Source organism: Maylandia zebra, linkage group LG4 (genome assembly GCF_041146795.1).
Source record: "Maylandia zebra isolate NMK-2024a linkage group LG4, Mzebra_GT3a, whole genome shotgun sequence".
In the NCBI taxonomy this organism is placed as follows: Eukaryota; Metazoa; Chordata; class Actinopteri; order Cichliformes; family Cichlidae; genus Maylandia; species Maylandia zebra.
The window spans coordinates 27222708-27249871 of NC_135170.1; the positions used below are offsets into that span (position 1 = coordinate 27222708).

At 40.4% G+C, this 27164-nt stretch overlaps 1 protein-coding gene across 1 annotated transcript in view; it reads right to left on the reverse strand.

The window, feature by feature from the left end:
- baiap3 (BAI1 associated protein 3) overlaps positions 1-27164 on the reverse strand; it is a 52043-nt gene that overhangs the window by 14626 nt on the left and 10253 nt on the right. Inside the window, exons 2-17 of the mRNA XM_004552207.3 lie at positions 26465-26610; positions 14043-14130; positions 12323-12406; positions 12023-12130; positions 11447-11506; positions 8357-8423; positions 7882-8095; positions 7570-7614; positions 4120-4197; positions 3394-3499; positions 2534-2641; positions 2354-2446; positions 1949-2052; positions 1742-1859; positions 1438-1562; positions 560-650 (exon numbers count right to left, since the gene is read on the reverse strand). Of these exons, the coding sequence (XP_004552264.1) occupies positions 560-650; positions 1438-1562; positions 1742-1859; positions 1949-2052; positions 2354-2446; positions 2534-2641; positions 3394-3499; positions 4120-4197; positions 7570-7614; positions 7882-8095; positions 8357-8423; positions 11447-11506; positions 12023-12130; positions 12323-12406; positions 14043-14130; positions 26465-26601 (1626 nt within the window). The 5' untranslated portion in view covers positions 26602-26610. The remainder of the gene's footprint in view (positions 1-559; positions 651-1437; positions 1563-1741; positions 1860-1948; positions 2053-2353; positions 2447-2533; positions 2642-3393; positions 3500-4119; positions 4198-7569; positions 7615-7881; positions 8096-8356; positions 8424-11446; positions 11507-12022; positions 12131-12322; positions 12407-14042; positions 14131-26464; positions 26611-27164) is intronic.

A 27164-nucleotide genomic window follows, 5' to 3' on the forward strand; every position in this document is an offset into this window, starting at 1 on the left:
GCATAAAAATATGTCTTTAGTAGTGATTTAAATTGATCAAGTGTTTGTGCAGATCTAATATTTTGGGGAAGACTATTCCAAAGTCTGGGACCTGCCACAGAGAAGGCTCTATCGCTACGAGATTTGAGATTAGTCCGTGGGATGGATAGCATTAATTTTGAGCTAGACCTAATGGATTTTCCTGGAGCATAAACAGAAAGGAGCTCAGACAGGTAAGAAGGGGCTCCAGCGTTAAGTGACTTAAAAACAAAAAGTAAAAGTTTAAATTGGATCCTGTAGGAGACAGGAAGCCAGTGTAGAGAAGCTTGACTAGCTGTCTTAACTGAAAAAAGCAGGATTAGACTACTGCACTCACCTGCTTATTCAATTTAAAAGAACCATCAAGGTAGACACTGAGGTTTTTTACATGCAAGGTTTTTTTAGGGCAGTTCTAGCACCTGGTACCTAATAAAGTTTCATAAGTACATGCATGAAGGACAACAATTAATTTATGTACTACATTAAAAAAATCCTGCTGGTCAAAAACTTCATGAGTCACCCACACAGGTTTTCTTGTTACCTTAATAGCAGTAGTGATGTCGAGATGCAGGTCATTTCGAAGAGGACACACAGTCTTAAAGGCACGCATGTTTTGCATGTACCCAATCCCCCTGACAGTCACAGACAGAAAAAGCCAGCGACAATGTATGAGTGCGATTATATCATAAAGCAGCTATACAGTAACATAATGTTCTTTACACCTCAGAAAATATAAAAGCTATATCTATTGCACTTTAATTGTATGCAAGATTCTGCATATCTGTGGAGAAAATGAGAAAGATAACTTTAACTGTTAGTGAGTCACTTTATGTGTGTGTGTGTTTCAGAGTGTAGAAAAGAGTTCCCTTGAGGTGCTGATAACTGGGCAGAGCAAGACTTCTTACTGTAAAAGCTTCTATAAAAAGCCAGTCGCCTCTAAATTAGTCCAAACCAGGCACATGAACTTCAATAATTAGCTGCTTTTACTGCAATTTATAAGATACAGACTCCTCATCTCTGTGCTCTTACTTTCTTCCTTTGGTCACTGCTACGTACAAGCAAAAGCCAAAAGATGGCGATTCTTCTCTTGCTGATCCAGATTTTGCTTGTCGATGGCTTCTCATTTCTAGTTATCCAAGACTTCTAGTTAAAATTTCCCTCTTGGTACATTAGTCAGGTGTTAGTCTTTTTTTTTTTTTTACAACAAATTGGGCTTTGAGGAAAAGGTGTTATAGCTCTTTTGACATGAGTAATGAACAATGACATTTAAAACATTGTTTAGTGAGTAAGGAACCCAACACTGCTTCCTCCACAGAGTGTGACTCTCTGTAGTCTCTCTGTGTTTGTTGGGGTGAATGGCTGAACATGTTGGTATGAGAGCACGGGCGAGTGCGTGATGTGATGGTGGTGTGCCTTTACCTCAGCATGAGCTCGTAGCGTGTAATGGCAGCAGCGCTGGTGCAGGGGAAAACCTGACGCATGTTCTTCATCAGGCACAGGCAGTGCTCTGTGTACAGCCTGAAGCTGTCTGACAGCTGCCTCTCCTGGACACAGGAAGGGCCCTCAGTTATAGCTTCTAGTACACTGGCTGTGAGACATTTTTGGCTGAACCAAAAACCTTGATGAATGTCAGTGAGGAGCTGAGCTAATGAGGTGACTGTTTCTAGATGATGAAAGGTTTTTGTTTTTTTCCCTGTTGGGGGAGCAATGGTGTAGAACCTACTAGGTCTCCCCGCACAGCGGGAGGGTCCCACTCTGCATCGATAGTCCTCAGGAGGCGCAGCAGCAGGGAGTAGCACACCCTCTGGGTCCGATGGTGGCTGCTGTAGCACTGCCAGCGACTGCATTAAAAATAAAACACGCACCTTCCTCCTGATGCTAAAGCGTTCATATAACATTTGATCAATTTTATTCCTCCATTAATACTCACATAATAGCCTGTTGCAGAGGTGAGAGATCAGTTTGCACAGCATGGTGAGTTAGCACAGTCCATGCTGGAGGAGAAACCTGCCCGTTCCAGTTGTACGGCTCTCGCTGGAAATACATGTGGAAGATTACAGTCATTTCAACCACACTTCAATGTAAGAAGAAACTCTTTGTACAGTTTGTGCACTTTTGAGGCTTTGTTTCTAAATACAATCATTTTAGCCATGTGATAAACTGGCAGCCTATGCAGGGTGTACCCTGCCTTTCACTCTCTGACAGCAGGATTATTTCCATCTGTATAAGTTTACATTTAATGATAAAAAATATGACTAAATAGTTAAACAGAAAACAATAGAAGCTGTTATAAAAGTGTGTGCGTAGAAAAAAAAACCATCTAAAGGAAACTCACCTTAACATGAGCATGCTCGTACTCCACAATCTGACTCAGCAGTTTCTTGTGAATGGAGACATTTGTCTCCTTCTTAGACAAAGCTGTGTCTCTCTGAAGGTCAAATGAACATTTGAAGTCTTATCGTACACAGAGGAAGACACATTTTTATATAATGAATAACTGTTGTACTTTTAATACCTGGCTGGTGAAGAGCTTCAGAATCAGGTGACATTCTCCCTGAACTTTAGATGCACTCGAGCGTGGTTCAAGCTTGAACCAGGTGTCGTAGCCCATAACGGGAATTTCCTGAAGAAGGAAAGCAGCTTGACTTGACATACTGACAAAACTTTTACAGTATGTCCTTTAATGTATATGAGTTTGTGTGAGATTTTGAAGATGCAAGGGGCAGGGGTAGAATTAATGGGCTAAACCATCTGAAGCCACAGATTGAGCATAAGAGAAGGGAAGAAGCATGGAGCGGGTGAAGTATTAGAGGTGATTCGTGACAGAAGGATAGCAGCAAGAGAAGGAGATGATTTACAAGATGGTGGGAGACGTGCTATGATGTTTGCTTTGGATGTGGTGGCACTGGAAAAAAACAAATAAACAATAACCAACCAATCAACAAAAAAAAGCCCAAAAGAGGCCAAGCGGAAGCTAGCAGAGTTAAAGACGGTAAGACTGTTAGTGACCAGAAGTGACAGGACAAAATTAGAAATGAGTATATCAGAGTGACATCTCAGGTTCAGCAGTTTGAAGACAAAGGTAGAGAGGCAAGGCTGACATGGTTTGGACATGTGCAGAGGAGGATGACATGTACAAAGGATGTTGAATATGGAGCTGCCGGGCAGGAGGATAAAGAAGATTTGTGACAGAGAAGATTCAGGGATTCAATGAAGGAAGACATGCAGAGGGTTAGTGTGATGGAAGAAGATGCTAAGGATTGGGGTGAGACGGAGGCAGATGGTTCGCTGTGGTGACCCCTAAAGGGAGCAGCTGAAAGAAGAAAAGCTTGTGTGTGGTTTCTCTGCGGAGACAGTTGCACTTTGTTCACTCACATTCAAAGGAATATTGATGCATCCGAGGAAGTCATCTACATTCTCCTCAGAGCCCGATGATGCAGATCCATTCGCACGCACCGACTTTGCTATTTGCTTAAAATACCTGAGCGGAAAATGCGAGGAACAAAAGTAAATGGTGAGTTTTCAGTTTTTCTGCATTTAGCTAATGCCTTCATTATGTGTGACTCACAATTAGAGATACTGCATTTATTTACTGATGCCAGCTGACCACTTGTTACTTTCTTGTTGGATTAAAATTGCAGATTTTTCACCACAGGATGAGGATCCTTTAATCCCTTGGCTATGGTTGGCATTCTCAGGTTTTCATTAGACATGTCTGCTATTTATTAGTCTCTCTGTGACCTGGCAGATCTCCTCATGTTTTCTGTGTGCACAGATTTATTGGCACCAGGGTTTTCTGTATGTCAGTCTTTCAAAGGGCAAATACCAAATGATCCCGTAAAATTAACAAGTAGGCTGCTATCAGCTTTTTGAACATGCGGAGACAAACCAGGTCTCTATACTCATCAGCTGGAACTTCTGGAATAATTCACATGGAAATTACATATTTAATGACTCATATTTTTACTGTTGCAATGTCAACTGGACTCACGAATTAACAAGTTTAATTGTTTCCAAAATTAGGAAAGTTTTAAGGATTTCTGACAAAATTACGCTGGAAATCCAGAATTACTGTAGTTAGCATGCAGTACTTTTTTCTACCTGCCCATTCCTCGAAGTCCACTGACTTCATTGAGCTTTTTGCAGGCCTCAGCAACAGATACGTCGTCATCGTGATCCCTGAAGGAAAGAAGACGAATAAAAGCTTGTTACACTCTCACTTACTGCAAAACATGAGAGGCTGTAAGACGCTGTAATAAACTGAGAAGAGAAGGTCATCTATAATCAAGGCCCATTGTTGTTTAAGAAAAGCAACTTTTACCATGACAAGAGGCAGGAAATGTTTCGGTAACAGCTGAATAATGGGGACATTTTGTAATTTAGAACATCACATTTTAACAGGCTATTTGATTTGCATAGTAATGATATTCACACTGAATGATGCGGATAAAATTGTTACATTTTTGCATAATTAGAAAGGATGATTGCTTCGCTTCACTTTGGACGTTTTCTCTTTTGCTTGTAAAACTTTGATCTGCTAAAATTGACAAAGTGAGCAGAACCAGGCACTAAACTGGGAAGATTGTAAAGCTTTTGACAAAGTAATAAAAAAGATAGAGCTCTGTGACTTTTCTAGAGCTGCAGTGATGAGCTATTTTAGAGGATTTTGTTGCTCAAATACAAAATATCAACTTTTTTTGACTGTTAATTTTCCAAAAAACCCAAAATGTGATGATTTATGTTTCTCAGCTGAAAGAGTATGCTGCCTTACATTTAATTTTAATTGAATTGATATACCTTTATTAGTCCCACAAGGGGAAATTTCATAAGGCTGCCGACCTATTGCACTCAATGGCAGCGCCATCTTACACTCCGACCATATATACATTACACAAAACATCACATGGGGAAGACAGGTCAGAGAGGTATAACAATGGAAAATGCCCCACATGAGGAAAGATAAGGAGAAAAAAATAACTCCAGACTGAGCTCCAACAGGGAGATCAGTTTGAGAACAGAAAAAAACACCTCTGCACATAGCACATGAAAAAACTCTTAATACACCAAAGAAACACATGACAAGCAACAGGGGTGGGTAAAGGGTGCAGCATCGGAAGGGAATAAGCGTCGAAGGCGTTTGGAAAGGGAGGGGGGATGAGTGTGTGCATATCAGTGTATATGTTTGTGTGTGCGTGTCCAGAGTTCAGCTGAGACCGTGTCCTTCGCCCTGCTAGGCTAAGTAAACAGTCTTCCAGCCAACCCAGGTGGCCTTGCATGGAATGGGAAGGAACAGACTAAACACAGTCGTTATCAGGGTGTTTTTGTTCGGCTCCAGCCCTGCGAACGCAGCTGGCGCCAAAGGGGTATCCACATGAGGTGATGGTGCTTTTTACGTTAGTGCGAACAGCTCATATGAATTTCAAAGCAGTTCTACAGTCCAACACTGGTCTCTCAATCTCCCGTTGGAGAGCCGCGAGCTTCGCCATACTTGCGTTCTGTGATGTTGTCATTTCTTGTGCTCAAGGAGCAGATTTCTGAGAACTCACGGCAGTGTGCCTCCCCGAGATGTCATCCAATTTGCGCCCAAAGATGTTATTCCGAGCTAGCCCTTCTGAGATGTATCCAGTCTGCAGTCAGAGATCTTATTCTGAGTATTCACAGCAGCCGTAGCCTCTCCAAGATCTTATCCGTGCTGCACTCAATGAGCCCATTTTGAGAAACTCACGCCTCTTCCCATCGTTCCAATCCCAGCGGGCAGCCTTGTGGGGGTTTGAACAGCTGGTTCCGCTTTCTTAATTCTTTGATAAGTCAGGGCCAAGCCAGCTCCGATCCGCCAGAACCCTGTTACCATGGTTCCGAATAGGTAGATATCTTCAGCACTCAGGCTCACCCAAGCCCAAACTTCTCGTTGAGAAAGGGGTGTCAATTGCATTTAGGGACCAGTTGATCCAATCCATAATTCCTCTTTTAGGTTTTAGAGAACAGAGAGAGTGTTCCAGGGAAAAGTAATACAAAAAAACACGAGACTAGACAAGGACATAAGAGGCTAAGCAGGGAAGCTGAGGGAGAGGAGGAGGAGGAGAGGAGAAAAGTGCGACCGCCTTAGTCAAGAGCAAGAGCAGAAGAATTAACTCAATTGTATATCAATAGATTTTGACAGCTAACTGATCAAATCAAACACATTAGTTGAGAATAATTCAATTTGTCATGTTTTTCAAAAGTTTGCATAGATCTAATTATTAACTGATAAAGTAATCAGTTATTGTATACTTAATATATTTATTTACCACCTCTTGTTTCTCTGCTTCCATATATGTTTTCTTTTATGTAGTAATCTGGCATTAAAGCAAAATCAAATATACTGTAGGTTATGTTTGTAGCTGTAAGAGCTTGGCATTACTATTAGGGCTGGGTATCGTCACTGATTTCTAGAATCGATTCAATTCCGATTCACAAGGTCCCAAATCGATTCGATCCACGATTCGATTTAATTCGATTCGATTCGATTTAAATCTGGGAAATTTTGACAGTCAGAAGTATAATTCAGATCAGAACATTTACATATTTTTGTATCTATAAAAAGGAAGCTGACACTCGCAAGACTTTATCCAAGCTGTGAGCATCACAGCAGATGCCTTTGTGTCAAAGTAGCTGAAGATAAAACACAGAAAAACATGAAGGTGATTTTCCTGGCCTGGGATTTTATAAAAATATTCTGCAGTACATCAAAAACGAAAGAAAACCATTAATTAATGAACATTACCTCTGACGTTACAGCGGTTTTATTAGACACACGGCTAAGCATTTTGCATTTTGAATAATATTAAAAAGTTTAAATTTGTTCAGTATTGAACAGCAGAAATGAGGCTTTCTTTTCGGAAGAATGTAAAAGGGAAAAAAACAGCGGCCGACAGCGCTGTAAACAACAGTAGACTTGTGCGTAACAAGCAAGCGAATAATGAAGAAAGTGAAACTGTTCGAGAGAGAGAGGGGGGGGGGGGGGGAGAGGGAGAGAGAGCTGCGCATCGCGGTGGAAGCAAAACAGTAAAAGAGTGAATTCATGACGATGTTTATGTGAAGCGTTTGGATCTTCTTTTGCTGCTGATTCGGTCAATATTGTTTGGAGAGAGATCAAACTAACAGCTTTAGAATCAGCGCATAAAGGGCGTGAACACAAAGCGCGGACCCGGATCAGCGAGCTGTCGGCTTTCAGCCCCGACTGTGAGAAAGGCGACATCTAACTGATTCTGATCCGCGGGTCGCGCTGTGTGTTTAAGTCTATGTGCAGAATCCCTGTACCTGCTCTCATTTACTGTTTGGTGGTTCTTGAAATTTTGTGAGATGTCACCAGAGATTCTGGCATTTCGGACAAAATAAATTTATATTAAAAAATCGATTCAGGATTTTAATGAATCGATTTTACGTTATCCAAGCCAGAATCGATTTTAATCGATGAATCGATTATAAAAACCCACCCCTAATTACTATGCACAGTCTCCTCAGATCACACACTGCATTAATAGGAAATAAAGTTGAATTGAATTATCTTACCATATGTCCAGATGTAAGAGGTCATTGTGGACATCGTCTATTTCACTAGAACACAACAACAGCAAAGCAACAATAAAAAACTAAAGACCCGGAAACATCATCGTTTAAGCGCTCAATTTCATCAGCAACACCGACAATAATCGGCTCAATTCTTCAGTGGCTCTTTTCACAGAAATGACATTGTGGCGCACTGGTCACATAACTAGCAGCTTTGGGCGTTAGTGTGAAACTAATGAAACCGTGATTCCTGCATATCACACATACCAGCGTGTGCAGCTCTCTGATAAAGGTTAGAATTTGTCTTATACTCACAACACGAAGTGCTCGTCCCACACTGGGTTCAGAGTCTCAGGTTTGACCTCAGTCACCTGAATACACCTGGCTGGTAACACTTCCTTGGTGCTGGAGCGTTTCTCCAGCTTGTCCTTCCTCTTCCTGAAGCTGAACTTTCTCTCCTTCTTCTCCTCCGTTTCCCGAGGGCTCTGGCCCACGAGGATGCCCAGCATGCAGTACGGGTCACTGTAGCCTGCAGGGTGACAACCAGAAGACAGTGTTGGATAGTTACTGTTATTGCTGTTTCATTAGCATAGTTCATTGGTCATAGAGTAAACATTATAGCAGATTACTTGGATTATAACATCAGCACTCATCCTTACACTTTAGGCTTATTGGCTTCTTTTTGTACAAAGTGTCAGAGTAGAGAAGTAAAGTGATTAATCACAGTGAGTGGATGAAGCATTTCAATTAAATATTAGAAAAAGAACATGTAATGAATGAAATATCTCACCATTTGCATCCTTGGCCATTAGATTCTTTGCTTTCATAACAGAAACTCTCAAGGAAAAATTAGCTCTCTGTGGAAAAAGAATTTCATGCCTGTTTAGTTTAAAACATCTGAGTATATTTCAAGGATGATGGGCATGAATTTTAAAAAACAATAACTTCCTATTTCCTGATAAACTTCAAGTAAAAAGTCAGTAAAACTCAGGCAACCTCTATTTCAAAACACTTCAAAGTTCTTTACGTGGATATTAAAAAGTGCAAAGTGGCAGTCAAGTAAATAGCCAAAAAGCCCCAAAAAACATGCTGTAGCTTTTACTTGTTACTGTCACGGTTCTGGGTCTTTCTGACCCAGCTTTTTGAGTTCTTGTGTTTTTTATATTATGGTTCATGTTTTGAGTCCTTTGTTGTACTGTTTCTTATTTCCCTAGGTTTCAGTTATGGTTATCATAGGTTTAGTTCTTAGGTTTTGTAATATGGCTTCCCTGCGTTCCATGTTATGTCTACTGTGACTTTTTGTACCATGTTTCAGGTTCCTATGTTCCGTCTCCCCAGTTGCTGTTAAGTTGTCTAGAGTTCAGTCAGTGTGTTTCCTGTTTTACTTTGAAGGTCCGTGTATCATGTCAGTGTTTCTAGTTTTTCTTCCCTTGTCTCATCCAGCATGACTGCTCCCAGCTGTGCTCTCCTTCTGTCTCTCATTCCCTCGTTATCCCTCAGTGTATTTAAGCCCTGTGTTTCTCTTTGTCAGTGTTGTGTTGTAGAGTCCCTCATAGCTGTGTGATGGTCTCTGTGGCTCCTTGTGCTTTAGGTTTTTAGTTTAGTTTAGTATTGTTTTTTTGTGTCCCCCTACACCAGCAATAAAGCTGTGTTTTTGAGTTTACCTTTGTCTCTGCGAGTTTGCGTTTGGGTCCTTCTCTTGCCTGCACACAGCCATATTGTGACAGAAGACTACGACCAGACAATGGACCCAGCAGCTCACAATCCCTCCGCTGAGCTCCAGGAGGACATGATTTACGTGGTGGAGTTTCTATATCAGGAGTGGTTTGCCCTGCCTTTTAAGGAATACCAGGAGGAGCTAGCTATTCGGTTACAGAGAATGGTTTCTGGACTTCCCTGGCTATTTGGCGCACTACACCCACTCATTCAAGACTTCCTTGTTTCCATCGTACGCGTCCACCCTGAGCAGCCGCTCCTGTGTGAAGAGCTGGAGGATTTTCAGCCAAGAACGCTGGAGGATTCGCGGGCCGACCCGTCTCCTCCCTCTTCCAGGAGAAGGCAGTGTTCACGCCGCCGTCGCTCCACGGCAGCTGAGCAGATGACTTTCGTGAGTGAAAATGACTGTTTGCCACATTCTCCACATTCTGGTACCAGACTTACTGCCATTTCATCCATGGTTAATCACGCTCCTTCTATGAACACTTTGGTTTTTCAACCGACTCCTCTGAACCTCGATAATCCTGCTTCTGTGTCTGAGACTCCCAGTGTTGCTCCGCCAGTACCTCACCGTATTTTTTTCTGTGCCTCAGTTGGAAAATGTGACTAGCAACAGAGTACCATCTGCCTTATTAAAACTGGCTAGCTTGGACTCAGTGCCTCAGAACCATTGAATCAAGTTGAGTTTTGTGTTTCAGAACCATTTCACCTTGACCCAGCTCACCATGCTTTTGTGTCCACCGTTAGAGTGGCTTTACCCCCGGACGGTGCTACTCACCAGCCCATTTACACAGAAACTGTCAGTGAAAATGCTCCTGAGCTCCAGTCCCTGCACCCAGGGCAGCTCGGGCCCAACTTTCCCCTGCACTTGTACCAGTCCCTCAGGTGAGGGAGGCTGAGGTCCAGCTGGTCCCTGCTCTGGTTTCCAGGCTGGCTGAGGCTCTGCCAGTCCCTGCACCTGTACCAGCTCCTCAGGTGGGGACAGCAGCTGCCCAGCTGTCGCCGGTACCTGTCCCGGCTCCCAGGGTGAGGCCAGCCAGGACACAGCCTACCTCTGCACCCGTACCTACTCCTCGGGTGGGTGGGCTCATGTCTGGCAGGTGCCTGCACCCATTCCTGTGTCCGCTGGAGGCTCAGGCAAGCCTATCCAGCCCCTGTCCTTGTGTTCTGGAGGCTCAGAGTTAAGTCAGCAACCACTACCACAGTCACTACAACCTCTCATTTTTTCCATAGTTCAGTCTGTTGCTCAGTTATTATCTCAGTCATTTGTTCCGTCATCAGTTTTGCCTCCAGGTCAGGCTTCAGTTTTGTCACCTATACCCCTTTCATTAGCCCAAACATCTGCACAGCCAACTGCTCAACAGTCTGTTCAGCACTCCGCGGCTCCCACGTCGCTGCATGTTCCAGCTGGAGGGCTCGGGTCTGTCCAGCCTCGTGCCACGTCAGCTGGGGGTTCTGGAGCACCCACCCAGCATCTCTCCGTGTCTGCTGACATCTCTGAGTCCGTTCAGCCACCACCTGCTCCACCACCTGTGGCTTGCAGCGCCGCCATCTGCTCCTTTGCACGCAGCTGGACCTGCCTCGTCTGGTCCTGCCTCGTCTGGTCCTGCTATTGCCACGCCACCACCTCGTCCACGCCTAGCACAGCTGGCTTTTCCACGGTCATCTCCTCGACATCACCGGCCACTTTCCAGGCCTCTGGCTGGGCGTCATGGCCATTGTGGGCGGCCCCCGGACCTGCTCCATCGCCGCCACTGCCGTCCGCACGGCTGGCCCCCTGAACCCTTTGATCATGAACTCCTGTGCCGCCGGCCTCTAACGAACTATGGATTTCTGGACCATCACCCTCCGGGTCGGCCCCTTGAGGGGTTATGAACTGTTCCCTGCATTCCTGTGCCTTTGATGGACACATCAAACACACATTTTGGACACATTTTTGTTTTTGTGCTCTGATTCTGCACCTCCTGCGGGGGCATGGCTGACTTTTTTCAGGATTTTTTTTTTTTTTTTTTTTCTACAATGTTTCACTTTAACTTAGGGATATCGTGAAAGGCTCACCCGAAAAAAGAATATTTGATAGAAGTCACATAATACTACAGCTGAATTCTGCCTGTCCTATAACAGAAGACACAAAATTTGCTTGAACACCACAAACAAATCTCACCTTGGATTCTTGAACTTTTTGGAGAATGATTTCATGTTCTTCTTCACCCATATCAAAAACCTTTAAGGAGGAGAGTGTCAGTCAAAAAAGACCTTTTAACCATATCTGACTTAGAGTTTCTTGGTAGCAAGATTAAAACCTACAAAATAGATAACAGAGTTACTGCTTAAATCTAACAAACCATCTCAGAAATATAAAAAAACATAATTCGGTCAAAGTCCCTGGCAGAAGCTAACCTTCTGTTAAAACAAGAAAGCCAGAAAAAGATGCCCACTTCAGAAAAAAACAAAAGGAGACTACGATTCATAGCATGACATCATCTGATCGAATGTAATATAACAGCTGAATATCAGTACACAGTGTGACTGGGCTTTGATGTTTAATCAGTTTTGAGCCAAGAGCATCTGCTCTGATTCTTACAGCCCGCTCACAACAAATAACGCTCTCTCTGAGGCTACCATCAGTGTTACTGACAGAGATTTAATGAAGCTCAAGAAATACAGTCTGCTCTTCTCATGTGTCCACGAGACAGAGAAAAAGACGGATGGACGGACGGACAGACAGACAAATAGATACCTTCAGCAGGTAAGCAAATAGCTCATCGTCACTTTTCACATGTTCGGGTGAGGGCACTCCAACCCTGTTGACCACCGTGTACACAGCTTCCTCATAAAGCAGGTCCAGCTACATGAAAACACACTCCAGTTAATAACAACCTTTCAAAAATAAAAAGCTCGTGTTCTTTTGCCCTTATGCGTTCTGCTCCACTGCACATCAAAAGCAGGAATAAAAAGCCTCAACTGTGTTGTTATTGTGAGTTTTGAGATTTAATCCCTGCTGAAATAAGATGAAAACAGAGAAGCTGAGCTCACGCACCTCTGTCCTGCTGATTCTGTCGGGGATAAAGGCCTGGTCCACATGCTCTTGGGGTGGTGGAACTGTGCAGGCCCCTGTTTGGCACTGCGAGAGGACAAAACCAGTTCAGCCAAAATAAAATTGGCCTTGGATAAAGGCTGTGTTGAGAGGAAGAACTTATAAGATACATGTTTGGCTTTTTTTTTTTTTTTTTCAACCTAAAAAAATCTTCCAGTGGTAGGAGAAGTACAACGCCCATTTATTTGGGTAATAGCATCAATACAACAATATAAAAATAATAATCTTTTTGAACTAAAAACACAAAAGCAAAAATTACAATCTAAGACGTCTCACTGAAAACTGAGGAAATTTCATGGAAATTATCTTCAAGACACATATCTAATTAAAAAATTCCTACTGTGTCACAGATTTCAAATGATTTGCAGTTTTTCCATGAATGCACAACTCATCCTAAGAGCTGCTCTCTTTTGCGAAAAAGAATAAAAAATGAAATAATTTAACAGGATCTGCAGGTAATTGGTGGTGTCAAAAAATCATAAAAACTGAAGGGTAGTCAAATGCCTTTGTTCTCCAAAAAGAACATTACAGCAAACCTGCCACTGAACACAAGGATAAAAACCGTGCCTAAAAGAATGTGCTCTTGATGATGGGTCAAAGTCATTGGCCAACAAATATTTGTACAATATTTGTTTGTTGTTGACCAATGACAGCTATGAAAAGAACCTTATAAAGGCATAAAAACATTATGGTCTTGTCCCCATACCCTCAGGAGCCAGTCAGGTTGTAGTTATTGATTCAGCAATGTATTCTGCACAACATCAAAAAGTGCTGAAAGACAACATGATCACAACCAGACCGAAAGTTGAAACGGAACTCAAGTTGAACTTCCACTGACGACTGGTTCAAGAATGGAGAAATGGTCAATAGTTATGGACAGGTTTACAAGGGACAACTCGTAAATCAGTGCCAACATCAATGTCCAAACTCTTCTGAGCTCCTGGAAAAATGGTCAAAAACTTCTATAAACAAACTCCTAAACCTTGTGGAAAGGAATGGGCTGAAATCGGATTAGACCCAATGTATTAAGAATGGGATGTCACTCAATTTCATTTGCATGGAAAGCCCTCTGTAAAGCCCTTTGACTTACCTTGTGTTTGAATAGCACTATACAAATGAATCTGACTCAACTTGATCCCTCTGGTGGAATAGAAATTCAGAGTTCAATTGTCTTTCTATCTTGCACACACAAACAAAATAAATAAATAAGCGTAAATTTAGCCACCAACGGGTAGGGGAAAAACAAAACAAACAAACAAAAAAATCATGTTTCCAGAAGACAATATGATAAATGGCATGCTGAGTGAATATACCTTCTGTTTTGATCACAGTCAGCAGTTTGCTTTGGGCTTATTGGCTATTTTGCTGACAGCGATACAGCAATTTGGAAATGAAATCATCAAGCATTTGCTACAAATTTTTAAAAAGCATCACTGTCTAGCTTTGGCAGTAGGAGAAACTGAACACAGCCTCGACAGCAGTTTGTCACAGCCGAGTTTCCAGCCCTTTGAGCGCCCTGCTTGACCTAGTCCGTCTGTCCATAGACGTCAGAGTGGTCATGGTGGTGGGCTGAAAGACAGCGCAGAGATCTACACTCGCTACACATGCTGTACATGTTTCAAGCCTGTAACAGACAGAAATGAGGAGGTTAGGTGGGGGTTACCTCCGCCTGGGCCGCCCGCATCATGTTCTCCTGTTTCTGCAGGATGGCATTCATACGCTCAAAGAACTCCACGCTCTCCTCTGAAATCCTGCCAAGTAGACGGAACACATTGAAAATCGATTATCTCTAAAGATAGAGAGGGAAAATAAAAAAGTGAGTTGAAATGCATGTTGTACTCTGTTATACACCCACACAATCTGATCAACCTAAATTATTTATGGATGGTAATTACAGCAGGATTCAGTGACATTTGTGGGATCACACAGCATCCTGTTTGCAGACACTTTGAAGAAGCATCTGTCAATAAAGAGGATCTTTTTCTTTTAATGTTGAACTACTGGACTCCATCGCCTACCGTTCAGCTTTTTATTACTTATCAAACACCCTCTTGTCTCAAGCTTAAAAAAAGAAAAAGTCAGCATGTCTGCACCCTGCATGAACCATGTTAATCTGCTATGAGCCGGGCTGTGTGCAAAATGCAAATGATGTTTCTGTTTCCTCCAGGTGTGAGTGAATCCCCGGACTCCCGCCAGCCCCAGTTGTCATGGTGATTCGGGCACATTCACTGAGCTGGCTGAACACCTTGGGAATCCCCACCACCACCACCACTTACACCCCATCTCTCCCAGTATCGTCCAAATCTCTCTAGGGGGAATCTTCCCCTCAGCCTTTATGGAATTCACAGACACCGGCAGCCACTCTTATGTGAGCTGTAGCGGAACCATCAGGATCAGCCATGCCGTCTGCCTTTAACTTCTCACCTCCACCACCTAACCCTACTACCACATCTACCTCTTTTCTTATCCTGGCATACTTTAAAAGAACTGTCCACAGAGGCCCTGACACACTCCTTTATTAGCATCCCAGCATCCCACATCCCAGCACTTACTGAATATCACAGTGGTGGGGCAGCAGATGGTAAACCCATGAGGTTTTTAATGGATACTAATTGCTGCCATGCTGGGTGAGTTGGTGAAGTTTCCACTGGGGTGAGGCCCAGTTGAACTGGAAAAGTGAAAGTTTCCTTGGGTAAACTTTTATAATCATATCAGAGTCACTAAAACATTCATTTTAACATAACACTCATGCATGGCTATAACTATACCACATAGTGTTTTTTTATGGGTTTATAATTGTGAACAGGGATAAAGAGAAAAACACTGCATTGCAATGGTATTTGATTTATCTTTGAGTGTCATGCCTTTGGTATACCCCCCCAAAAAAAAGAAAAAAAAAGAAAAGTGAGGTGTACAGCTTGACAGTGAGGTCAGTCCTCCCAATATCAGTGTCTAATGTTAGGCCTTCAGTGGTTGTTTTTTTTTAAATCTACAGCCAAGAAACCATTTTACCAAAGCAGTTTATTGGCATGATGCCATTTCATCTGACTCTGTTTGTAAAATTGATGGAGTTAGAAATCTTTTTTGTAGGTAAGTGACAGCTTATAGATATTTGGAGGGAATAAATCATGTATGAATATTTTCTAAAGAGTATTTTCTTCATTGCAGTTTCAACCCATAAAAAGTCGACAACTCATTTCAGGTGACTGAGCCATTGCAGCCTTACTGGTCATTATGGCAGGATTCACATGGCTGTATTTCAGGCTTCAGTGTTCTCACTTCTTGTCACTTTGAGTTGGTGATGTCATGCATTGCTGAAATGAATTCTCTTTTCTTACGCTACACGTGGCGAAAGTCAAGAGAAATTCAACTTCTGAAGTGCCAGCATGGCTGTTAGTCAATTACATTTTTTATGCAAATATCCTGAGAGCATGAATTGGCCCGTCTGTTTATTTTTATAGGAGTAATTGATCATTGCAGTGAATAATCAAGCTGTTGGATATAAACAAAGTTAGTAACAAGCATTAGCTAGCTTGGCTAATGCTAACATTAGTCAAAGCCCTGCTAGCTAGTCTTTTGATGACTGGTTATAGTTGCTATGACAATTGCCCTAGTAAAGATATCCTGACCTCAAAATTCTGGAAAGCCTGAATCCTCTGTGAATCTTGCCTTAGTGATTTGATCCCCAACTAATCTAATCTGAAGTTTCTTTGGGTCAGATACTAAATCCCAAATTTCCCTCAACACATCCCCAAAATAAAAATAAAACATTTAAAAAACCCCAACCTTTTTGAATATGTTTGGAACTTGTTGAATGTCCATTAGTCAGTAAGACTAGCTAAGCATTATTTAATGTTTACTCAATAAAAAATTCGACACTCAAACTTGCTTCAGGATTTCTTGCCTATTCCCATCAAAAATCCCAAAACAAATGGTATCTTCTTTTGTCTAAGTGACATTTCAACAACAACAACAACAAAAAATCCAGCAATTAACTGATAACCAGGACAGCTGCTGAATTTGCTCTACATTAAAACAGTTCTGAATAAAACCCATAGCTATACTTTTCAACCACCCTCCTGCATTATACAGAAAATAAAACCACAGCTGTTTTTCGTAAGTAAACCTCCTCAGACAGCATTTGAAAGAAACCCCCAAACCGAGTCTGTCAAAGACAAAGCCTGTTCCACTAACAAGGGATTGGGAGCTTTGTTTCACGGAGCTTCAGTTTTCATTTGCACAAATAGTACAAATAAGCTTCATTCCACACTAAGACTTGTGTTTAGAGACACTCGGTTCTCTCCACATCCGGGTTGAATTGAGAGTATTTTTGTATCCAGAAATCTGTCCCATCTTTTGTCAGTCAGCTTGAGGATTTGTCCAAACAGTCTGGGATACTTTTTTTTCTTTCTGGGGGCTTGGGACAACATGTTCATGGGAAGCAGTACAGCACAAATGATGCAAATCAAGTCCATTTTAACATGATACATCAAAAAGATATATTAAAGATGTATTAAGTTAAATCGTTCTCTCCATCTCTCATCCACACACACACACACACACACACACACACACACACACACACACACACACACACACACACACACACACACACACACACACACACGCACGCTACCAGAATAACAAACTGATTTGATGTTGCTAGGAAACAGGTCCCTTTTTTTAAAACCTCATTTTATTGTAATTTATTTTCCGAATTCATTCAAATGCTTCAATTATGATTTCCTGTCTGGAGAGTAAATCAGAAGGAAAACAAATAAAAACAAGAATTCTGTCTGTCTTCTGTCTAAAAGAATATCTCAGAATAAACCTGAACTGACTGAGAGTGCGAAGATGACAGAAGCCCTTCACTTCAAACCCCAATACATGATGGCAGTGCATACATAGTAATTAATATTGCCGACATCGCTGTCATCTGCGTCATCTTCTAGTAAAGTTAAATGTTGTTTTATTTATTTATTTATTTTTAATCTAATTCCTTATGGATGTCAATCCATAATATAAGCCTGTGGCTCCAATCATAAACTGAGATCTCTATGACAAGGAACCCCTCAAAACAACACAGAAGACTGTTTGTTATACTCTAATTACACATTTGATTAAGCAGCAAAACATTACAGGTGGAAGGCTTCAGCGCGGAGATAAAATCACAAAAGCTCTGATTGAATCTTTCCATTCAATACCGTGGAAGAATCTGCAGTCGCTCATGCAGCCAGTGGTACTGACAGACATAAAAGTAGCCTGGTGTGAAATTATTTCCAACTCAAGACTTCTTGGTTGCTTCCCAGTTGCGTTTCACAGTTTTTACTTTCTCATTCCGTGGGTCAGTGGCTGACTGTGGATCTGACATATTTTAAAACAGACCACTGTCAGGTTTAAAGTAAAGGTTTGGCATGCCTTCTGAAAACAAAAGCAGTGTCAACAAGAAATCTGACACAAAGACACAATTAAAGGATTGCTGAGGTAAAAGACAATTCTCCTGGATACTTTGAGTAAATGGCTATTCCTTCCTTCAACTTTTTCCCCACTTATCACATACTGTTTTCACAATTTTAAGTAAGATGTGCCCCCTCAGAGCTCTTTGAGCATGCACAATCTTATTCTTCTTTTGACGGCTCGCTTTAGGGGTCATTACAGCGGATCATTTGCCTTCATCTAACTATGTCTTAGTATCCTCTTCTGTCACACTAACTCTCTGCTTGTCTTGCTTCATTACATCCACAAATCTTCTAGGGTGGTCTTTCTCTTTTCTCCTGTCTGGCAGCTCTATATTTAACATCATTTGCCCAGTATATCCACTATGCTTCCACTGTATGTCCAAACCATCTCAGAATTTTATCGTCACTTTTGTCTCTGAATGTCTCAACTTCAGCTTTCCCTCTGATATACTTGTTCATAATTCTATCCATTCTCGTCACCCAAATGATAATCTTAGCATCTGCATCTCTGCCACGTCCTGCTCTGCGTCATGTCTTCTTGTTAGTGCTAGTGTCCCCAGGCCATGCATCACAGCATGTCTCATTACCATGAAGAATAGCGCATCACTATAACATTTCAAATGTTGTAAAAATGTGTGGGACCACTTTGTTTTTTTACACGTTTATTTTTGTGTTTGATTTGTCTTCTCTGTTGTTATTTGGTTATTTTTAAGGGAAAAAAAATGCAATTTAATGCATTTAGGCATGGAGACATGGTTAAGGCTACCGACTGAAGATCAAACCCAAAATTAGCATTGGGATAACAGGTCATTTAATAAATGACTTTGAATGTGACAAGATTGTTGTTGAAGACAGGCTTGTCAGTGTTTTTTTCCCACACCACCATCTCTAGGATTTACAGAGAATGGTCTCCAAAAGGGAAAATATCTACTGGTCTGCAGTGAAAGAGAAAATGCCTTGTTGATGCCAGAGTTCAGAGAAGAATGGCCAGTCTGCTTTGGATAGCCAATATTAACTCAAACATAATGTTGAATCTGGAAGCAGATGGGCTATAGTGGCAGAAGACCACACTGTGTCACTCCTATCAGCTAGGAACAAGAAGGTGAGGCTGACATTCAAAAGTGGACAAAAGAACTTTGGAAAAACATGATGCGGTCTGATGAGTATCAGAGCAGATCACCCCTTTTATCTTCAAAAATTAAGGATGTTTTGAGGGTAAAAGGGAGACCAGCCCAGTATTAGCAAGTTTTACCAAATAAAGTGGCCAGTGAGGGTATACAACATTAACCAGGAAATCTTTTCACATCTGCAACAAACCCATGATCTCATAAAACTCACAGCTGGCCAAAGTCTAGCTATTTAATTCTGTGGAACTATCCTGCCCACTGAAAAATGAAGTTAAATGGAGTCCCAGCGTACTACAATGCAATCCTTACAAGTGCTGACCAAGCGTTGTAACATTGTGCTTACTGACACAACTAAATGTGCATTAGAGGTTGCCTGTCTGGTAGTATTTTAGATTTTCATAATTTCCACAACTCCCACAACTAAAAACCAAATCCAAAACTGAACTTTAAACTAAACTAAAGCTTAACTACAAACTGAGTAATTTTCAAAGTGTTCCAATATCTGATCCAGAATGCTCTAAATGCCAGAAACCGGCTAATTAAATTTGACATTTTAATTCATTTTAATTCATGAAACATCCTTGTGCAACAATGTTTCACTCTATGTCATGTTCATTCATTACAATTATAATATGTACTGTGATATAAGATACATTCTGATATTTATATCAGTTAAAGGAAAGGCATTAGAAAAATGCAAAAATAAAAAAGTAGTGATTCTACTTTAAAAACCGCAGGAACCACATGTAAGCCAGCAATCCGAGAGGATAGGGTTTTATTGAGGTGATATGGTACTATGAGGTCTTTAAGATAAGATGAGGCTGATTATTGAAGACCTTGTATGTGATGAGAAGGATTTAAAGTTAAAAAATTTGTTTGACTGAAGGACAAAAATAGGATCAGCAAAACATACTTTGAGGAAACCAATCAAGGAAACTTGATCATTATTATTCTGGAGGTTGGAGCAACCCATCAGCTACTTTTCCTGTGAATCGCTGTCCCTCATAAACAAAAATGTAAACACGTGGGTTAAGCTATCTGAAATGATTACAATATTGCCTCTCAATAGTGTAAAGAGTTAAAAGAAACGCTTAAAGCCTAACTTCTGAAACCTAAAATTTTGTCTCACTGTGACTACTTCCACATATGGTCATTATTTGGAACTTGTGTAATATAAGGATTCCCTATGGGAACCGTATATAAATTTTATCCTGATCAGTGTGGTGTCATGGTCTGTGGGTTTTGTTTGGTAGCTTTTTGTTCTCAATTATCCCCAGTATTTTGAAGATTCAGCTTTTGCTATATTTTAGTACTGTTTATACACTGTAAAAAAAAAATTGTAATATAAAAGTATTTTACTGTGTATTTTACAGTTTTGTACTGTTCTTCTAGAATATCATTAAATTCACATAAATAGACTGTGATTTTACATTTCAAATGTAAATTAACATAAAATCACTGTAAATGTAATAAAACAGAATTTTCTTGTTTTTTAAATGTATCTGTCTGTACATATGCATATTTATATTGTTAAAACACATTCAAAAATGTATCATAATTTCACAAATATTTGTCCGTTATTTGAAAGATTGAACTGTTAAATTCAAATGTAATGCTATGGAAAAATATATAAAGTGATTCTTATAAACTGTTTTTACATCAAATAATAATTATTACCGGTATTATTGCTATTTAGGCCGATCGTGGCTCAAGAGTTGGCAGTTCGCCTTGTAATCAGACGGTTGTCGGTTTGAGCCCCGGCTCGGACACGCTCGGTCGTTGTGTCCTTGGGCAAGACACTTCACCTACTGGTGATGGCCAGAGGGGAATTATAAAGTGGAATTGTAAAGCGCTTTGAGGTTCTCAAAAAGCGCTATATGAATGCAATCCTTTATTATTTAAACCAACTGTTAACTGTATATTTCTGTACAATTAAGTATTATTATTCATATTGCCGCATTCATTGACCTTGTTTATAGGTAATTTCATTGTTTAATCACATTAAAATGTTCCTAATTTAATGTTTAAAGCACTTGAAAAAGGCAAAATCCCATGTAAAATTAGGGCAACAAACTGTATTGTCATTACTGAAAATAACCGTATTTTCATGAGAAAGTTATTTTCTGGTATTATTTTGGCGCCCCAGCTGCTGGAATATTACTGTTTTTTTTAGGATTTTTTTTTGTACAGTGTAGTACAAAATCCTACAATCCTATCCTCTGTGTTTCCTTTTTGTCTATCCTCCTGTGTCTTTCCCCTGTGCCAAGCTTATTCTTGTGTGTGTTTCCCTGTTTTGTGTGCACCTGTGTCTCATTTTTTCCCAACTGTGTTTAAATTCCTAATTCACCATCAGTGTGTATGTGTACCCTTTGTCCTCACAGCATCTGCTTTCCTCCCCATGTGTTTTCTGCCTGTTTTGGATTCTGTTTTTCTTTCTTTGGATTTGTATCAGCTGAAATAAAGGGCTTTCCTTTTTTTTAATTCAGTCTGCCTAGGAGTCTGCATTTTGGCTCATCCTCCTCTGATACTTGACAGGTGGAGCTGTTTGGAACAAATACACTTTAGGATGTTTATATATATCCTATGTTTAAATAACCTATTTAGGAGACCATATTACATTTTGCAGAGCTTGTAAAACAGTCAACTTTACAATATTTATCCAAATCAGAGTGGAAAGCACAACTGCCTCTTTTAATAGTGCATGCACAGAACTACTCTGTTACTTTCCATCCCTGGTTGGTTATTCCCACAATACGATCTAAATTCTTGTTTGAATGCAAAAACAACTACTCATGTGATGCTGGAAGCAGTCTCAAATAAGTGCAGTATTATTATTTGACTGACATGCTAAAGGCTGAGATTCTCAGCTACTTTACTGAGCTCTTTTAAAATTTAATTACTACACAAAGAAATAAAGTTTTACTAAGATTTTCTAGGTTTTGGGAAGACAGCCAGGAAGTCAGGAAAATAAAGTAAAACATGGTAGGTCCGGCTCGTTTCAAGGACTTGTAAAGCAAAAATTAAAAATATACTAGTCTTGGCTGACTTTGCAATAGCAGGTGTTGACTTTTATTGCATTAGGGGTTTCTGTTTAATGTCACTCTCAATTGACTGTGTTATTCTGCATTATTAAAAAACGAGAGCCTCGATACCGTGACACTGAGAAGTGAGAGCCATTAAGCAAGCTGGGGATTCAAAACACAGTGAAGGCAAGTGTGAAATATGAAGACTACTTCTCTTGACGGATGTGGAAGTGGACAGCAAAGTAATCAAGCAACAACAACAACAACAAAAAAGCAAAATATAAATTTAAATATAAACCCTGGTGGGTTTATATGCTGTACCGCCAGTCGAGCTGATTGCTGACAGTGTATTGTGCTTTTCCACATTGTTAAAAAAACCAGCTCACATAGAGGTAAAACATAATTTGCTCTACTGAATTAAAAAGTTCACCTCCGATGTGCAGGTCTCTGCTCGGCTCTGACAGCCTACTGTACTACTGGGTCAACAACCGTGGATGGAGCAGCCTAAATCCACCCGGCCTCATTTGCAAATTCTCAATTAAAGTGAAAGTGCATCCAGGTCAGCAGGCGTCTGAATGGATAACAAAGATCAACAGCCTGACTCTAATGATGAGGGCTCAGGGTATGCACACAGCTGAGACTCAGTGGGGAAGCTGCAGCACCAAGAAGCTGGCATGGGAAATGAGAGAAAGGTGCGATACTGTCAGGTCGAATCACTGCTTAATGAAGACAATAAATCAGGTCTTTAATAAAGAGCACAAATCAGCTTCTATTATGTGATATTAATTTTGCTTAAAAATATTAAAATTCTAAATCAATAAACCTCTTTAAGTTATCTTAAAAAATACAATGAATTAAAATGTATGTGAAAAATGCGTCAAAAATAATCTGTATGTTCAGCATCACACTTTCAAATTCAAATTCGATTAGTGTTCAACGCAGCGATTGAGGTTATCTTCAATGTTAAAAATAGAAATGGTTGTTATTACAAGTATAAGTTCACATCACGGCAGCAGCCTGTGTTTAGGTTGCTATAGAAACCTCAGGTTCATACGATTACTTTTGGCTTTATATAAAGCTTCAAAACACGACTGAAATAAATCAGATGACTCTTTTTTTTTCCTATTCCACTTGTTGCGAAGAAAAAACTAAACTCCACTAACATAACTAGCATAAGCTAATGGTAACACATTTAAGAAATTAATTAAAAATGGCATTATAAGAGAGAGAAAAAAATAGAAAACATCACAAGGTATCTAGTGGATATACTGCAGAGTATAGATAAATATGTATGTGTGTATGGCATGAAGATGAACAATACAGGGCAACCACTGTCTATACTGGCTTAAAGGGTGACTAAAATACTGGATTTAGATTAATGTGCCCTTTCAGAGATTCAGATAGGTTTTATCCATTTAGTTTTCTATTGTTGGCTATCTGCATAAAAAAGCTCTGAGGTTAGCATATTCACTGGCCTGTCACAAGGTTTCTATCTACCATAATCTCATTTCAGAAATAGGATCTGTAACATTACTGGCTTCATCAGACTGTCACCATCACGGCGCTTTTGTCATGTGAATGTGTCACTTTTACGTTAATGATCCTCATAACTCTATACAGACATATCCATGACAGTAACAGAGCCACAGTAACCAGGCAATGTTTTTCATACACTCAAGAATACAGTGCCTTCAAAAGAGAAATATATAAGGTCTCAGTTTTCTTGCTAGTTTTGTAGTTACTTAGAAAGAACTGCGATGAAGCTGAGGAAGACTAAAGTATCTGCAGTTAGTCACAAACAGCAAATTATTTAACAGTAGGATATAAAGCGTGATGGAGTTTTGTCAAATCCTGACTCTACAGTCTTTGTGGATGGATCTTCAGTGCAGTAAAGGTTTTACTTAAAAGTTGTTGTTTACAGGTGTTTCAATTTGTAATAGGAAACTGTTAAATGAGGGAAAACTCAACATCTATTAAATGTGTTTTGTGATTTTGGAGAGGTCTAGTTTAAAGCAACTGAACTATGTCTTTTGTGCTTTCACTGCAGGTGCCAAAATGTGGAAAAAACATTTATTTTTTTTCCTTAAATGAGCTTTGAGACTTCCGCTTATCATTAGGGAGATTATCATGAGCATTATATATCTGATTCTACATCTGGCAGAGATTTATTTTTGCCTCATGGTAATGGTGTTTAGGGCTTTTGCAAAACCTGTCATGTTTGTGCGCTGAGTAACTCTTGAGTATCCACAGGAGACTAGGGTTTCACAATACTAGGATTTAAATGTTTCTGCTACTGTAAACATTACGTCTGGATCAACAGAATGAACCTTTTGGGACTAGGGTTTAAACTTGACACGGATACCCAGGAAAATCCTTGACACCATTTTCAATACCACAGGGGGAAAAAAAGACAAAATAAAATCAAGATGCACTTTTTTCAGTTACGTAAATGAGAAAACTATTTGTCAAGCTCTCTGCCATAGTGAGAAACAAAACAGAAGCTGTAAAATAACCATGCAACCAATTCTGGGTTGCGCGGAGGCTGGAGTATATCACACATTTTAAAAGAAAAGATCAGGTAGTTCAGTAACTTTTTAATACTACAATGCTACATTTCTTTTTTAAATGGGACCTTTACTCACTTTTCAATTCCTCATAAAGTGTAGTTCAGTGGTATGAATCTCAACGATTGCTGAAGTGTTCAGCTGCTAGTGAGGGGAGGGGGCTGTGATAAGGATGGTCAAGGCCCACTTCCCCCTTGGAATGAAAAGTTCGTACAAATCAATGCAAAGTTGTTTGGAGTGATCTGTCCTATGACATAACATTTCTATCCTGATAAGCACGTTTTCATCTTGTTAGCGGTTGTGGGATCAAAATTAAAAAAAATTATGAACACTTTTACCCAAAACTGCCGGGTACGTCATTTTGACCCCAAAGGAATTAATGTAAAACTACTACTGCTGCACGCCTGGTTGCCTAGCAACATTTTGTTTTTACACATAATTAGATTTGAAGGCTGCTATAACATGACCCAAAATTAGATAGACGTTATTGATAACTCTGCATGCCTTTCTTCATCAAATCCTAGAATCTTCTCTGTGGTCTTCATCATTTCCTCCTCTCTGGCAATTCAATATTCAGTGTTTCCAAACCATCTCAACCTTGCCTCTCTAACCTTGCCTCCAAAACACTCAACCTGTTCTGATATACCAATTTCTAATCCTGACTGTTCTGGTTGCTCTCACTGAAAACCTTAACATCTTCAACTCTTCCAGGATCATTCATCACAGCAGGTCTCTAATTACTATCTTGTAAATTTTCACTCTATTCTCCTTCTCCTCTCTAGTGCAATGTCAGTTGCTTTATATGGTCGACACCAAGCATTTAAACACATCCACCTTCACTACCTCTGCTCCTTGCAGCTTCTTGTAACACCTGTCTCCCTCTCATTTACATAGGTATTCTGTCTTGCATCTCCTGACTTTCATTTGTCTTCTCTCTAGAGGATACCTCCACCTCAGACAGACCACAACAATGTCTATGAATATACAGTCCACAGAGACTTAGCTCAACTGTCAGCCTATCCATTACCATTGCAAACAAAAAGGGGCTCCGAGGCGATGCCTGATGAACCCATCTGTCACTCCTATCACACACCTCTCCACTGCCTTGCTGTCCTCAAACATCTCCTGCACAGAATACTTCTCTACACTCCTGACTTCCTCATAGAACACCACAGATGTTCTCATGTTATCCTATCATGTGTTTTCTCTAGATCCACAAAGAAACAGCGCAACTCTTTCTGACCTCTATACTTTTCCATCAACACCCTCAAAGCACATATTTCATTTGTAGTGCTCCTTCTCAGAATAAAGCCATACTGTTGCTCACTGAACTCTTCTAACATATCTTTAACAACTCTTTCCCATATTCTCAAAATTTAACCAACTTAACCATTTTATTCCTTTGCACATCCTTGTTCTTGAAAATCAACAGCAGTACACTTCTTCTCCACTCCTCAAACATCCTCTGACTCTCCAACTTTGTGTTAAACAGTCTGAATAAAAAGCTCACTGCCCTCTCTCCTAGACATCTCCATCCCTGCACAGATGTGTTACCTGGGCCAACCATCTTTTTAACCACGTGATTCACTAACCTTCCTCCATCCATCCATCCATCCATCCATCCATCCATCCATCCATCCATCCATCCATCCATCTTTTCATTTTCATCATTCACGAGCTTCTCAATGTACTCCACCTTGACACTCTCTTCACTCGTTGGTACATTTTAATATCCCTAATTTGCTGCACATCCTTTCCAGGTCGATCTTTCTGCCTAACAAAAGTCCTTTTCCCCAGAGGTGGCGTGGAATGCGGGTATGGAAATCTTATTCTCGGTGAACATATATGATTGAATGTTTGTTTATTTGTTTGTGGTACTATTTGTACATGTATGTGCATCCGGCTGACTCACCTGCGAGGTAAGGGGTCAGGACAGTGTGTGAGGGGGCTGCTGGCAGTCGGAGGAGGAGGTTCCCTTCGGCTCCTTAGCGACTGGCTCCTCTGCACCTGCCTCAGCACACTACTTTTTAGGTCCAGCAGCGTAGTCATGATGTTTCACTGCAGAGTGGAGACAGGAAGCACATGTTAAGACTCTGCAACTCGCTGCAACCCCTGAGAGTTAGTAATTTGCAGGCTCAACTCTGGGAAGGTTTGTCATAATACATTTGATTTTAGGTACAAGACAATATTCATAAAACTACTTGTTTCTAGAAATACACTTGGTCTGAAGGCTTCTTTTAGTTTAATCAGCTGCATAATCACCCTCTTTCACCTTTAACATAATTATTCTCTTCCTCAACAGGAGCTGTGTTCTATTTCTGTCTGCACCTAACCGATGCTGCAGGGTATGCAATTTATCTTTCACCTTTATGTCTGGCCTGCTCAGAGCCAATTGAACCCTATTTTTTCCACTGCACTTTGTAAAAAAATATGCAAAACAAAAGAGAGAGTGGAAAAACAAGGCTGCATAAAAGTAATGGTCACAAAAGATGTTTTATAATTAAAAGAACCATAAAATATATGTTAAAAAAATAATGAGTTACGTAGAAACTAAATTTGGAAATGAATGTCTTAATTATAGACCTGGTCTTTGTGCGGATGTAATTTTATGC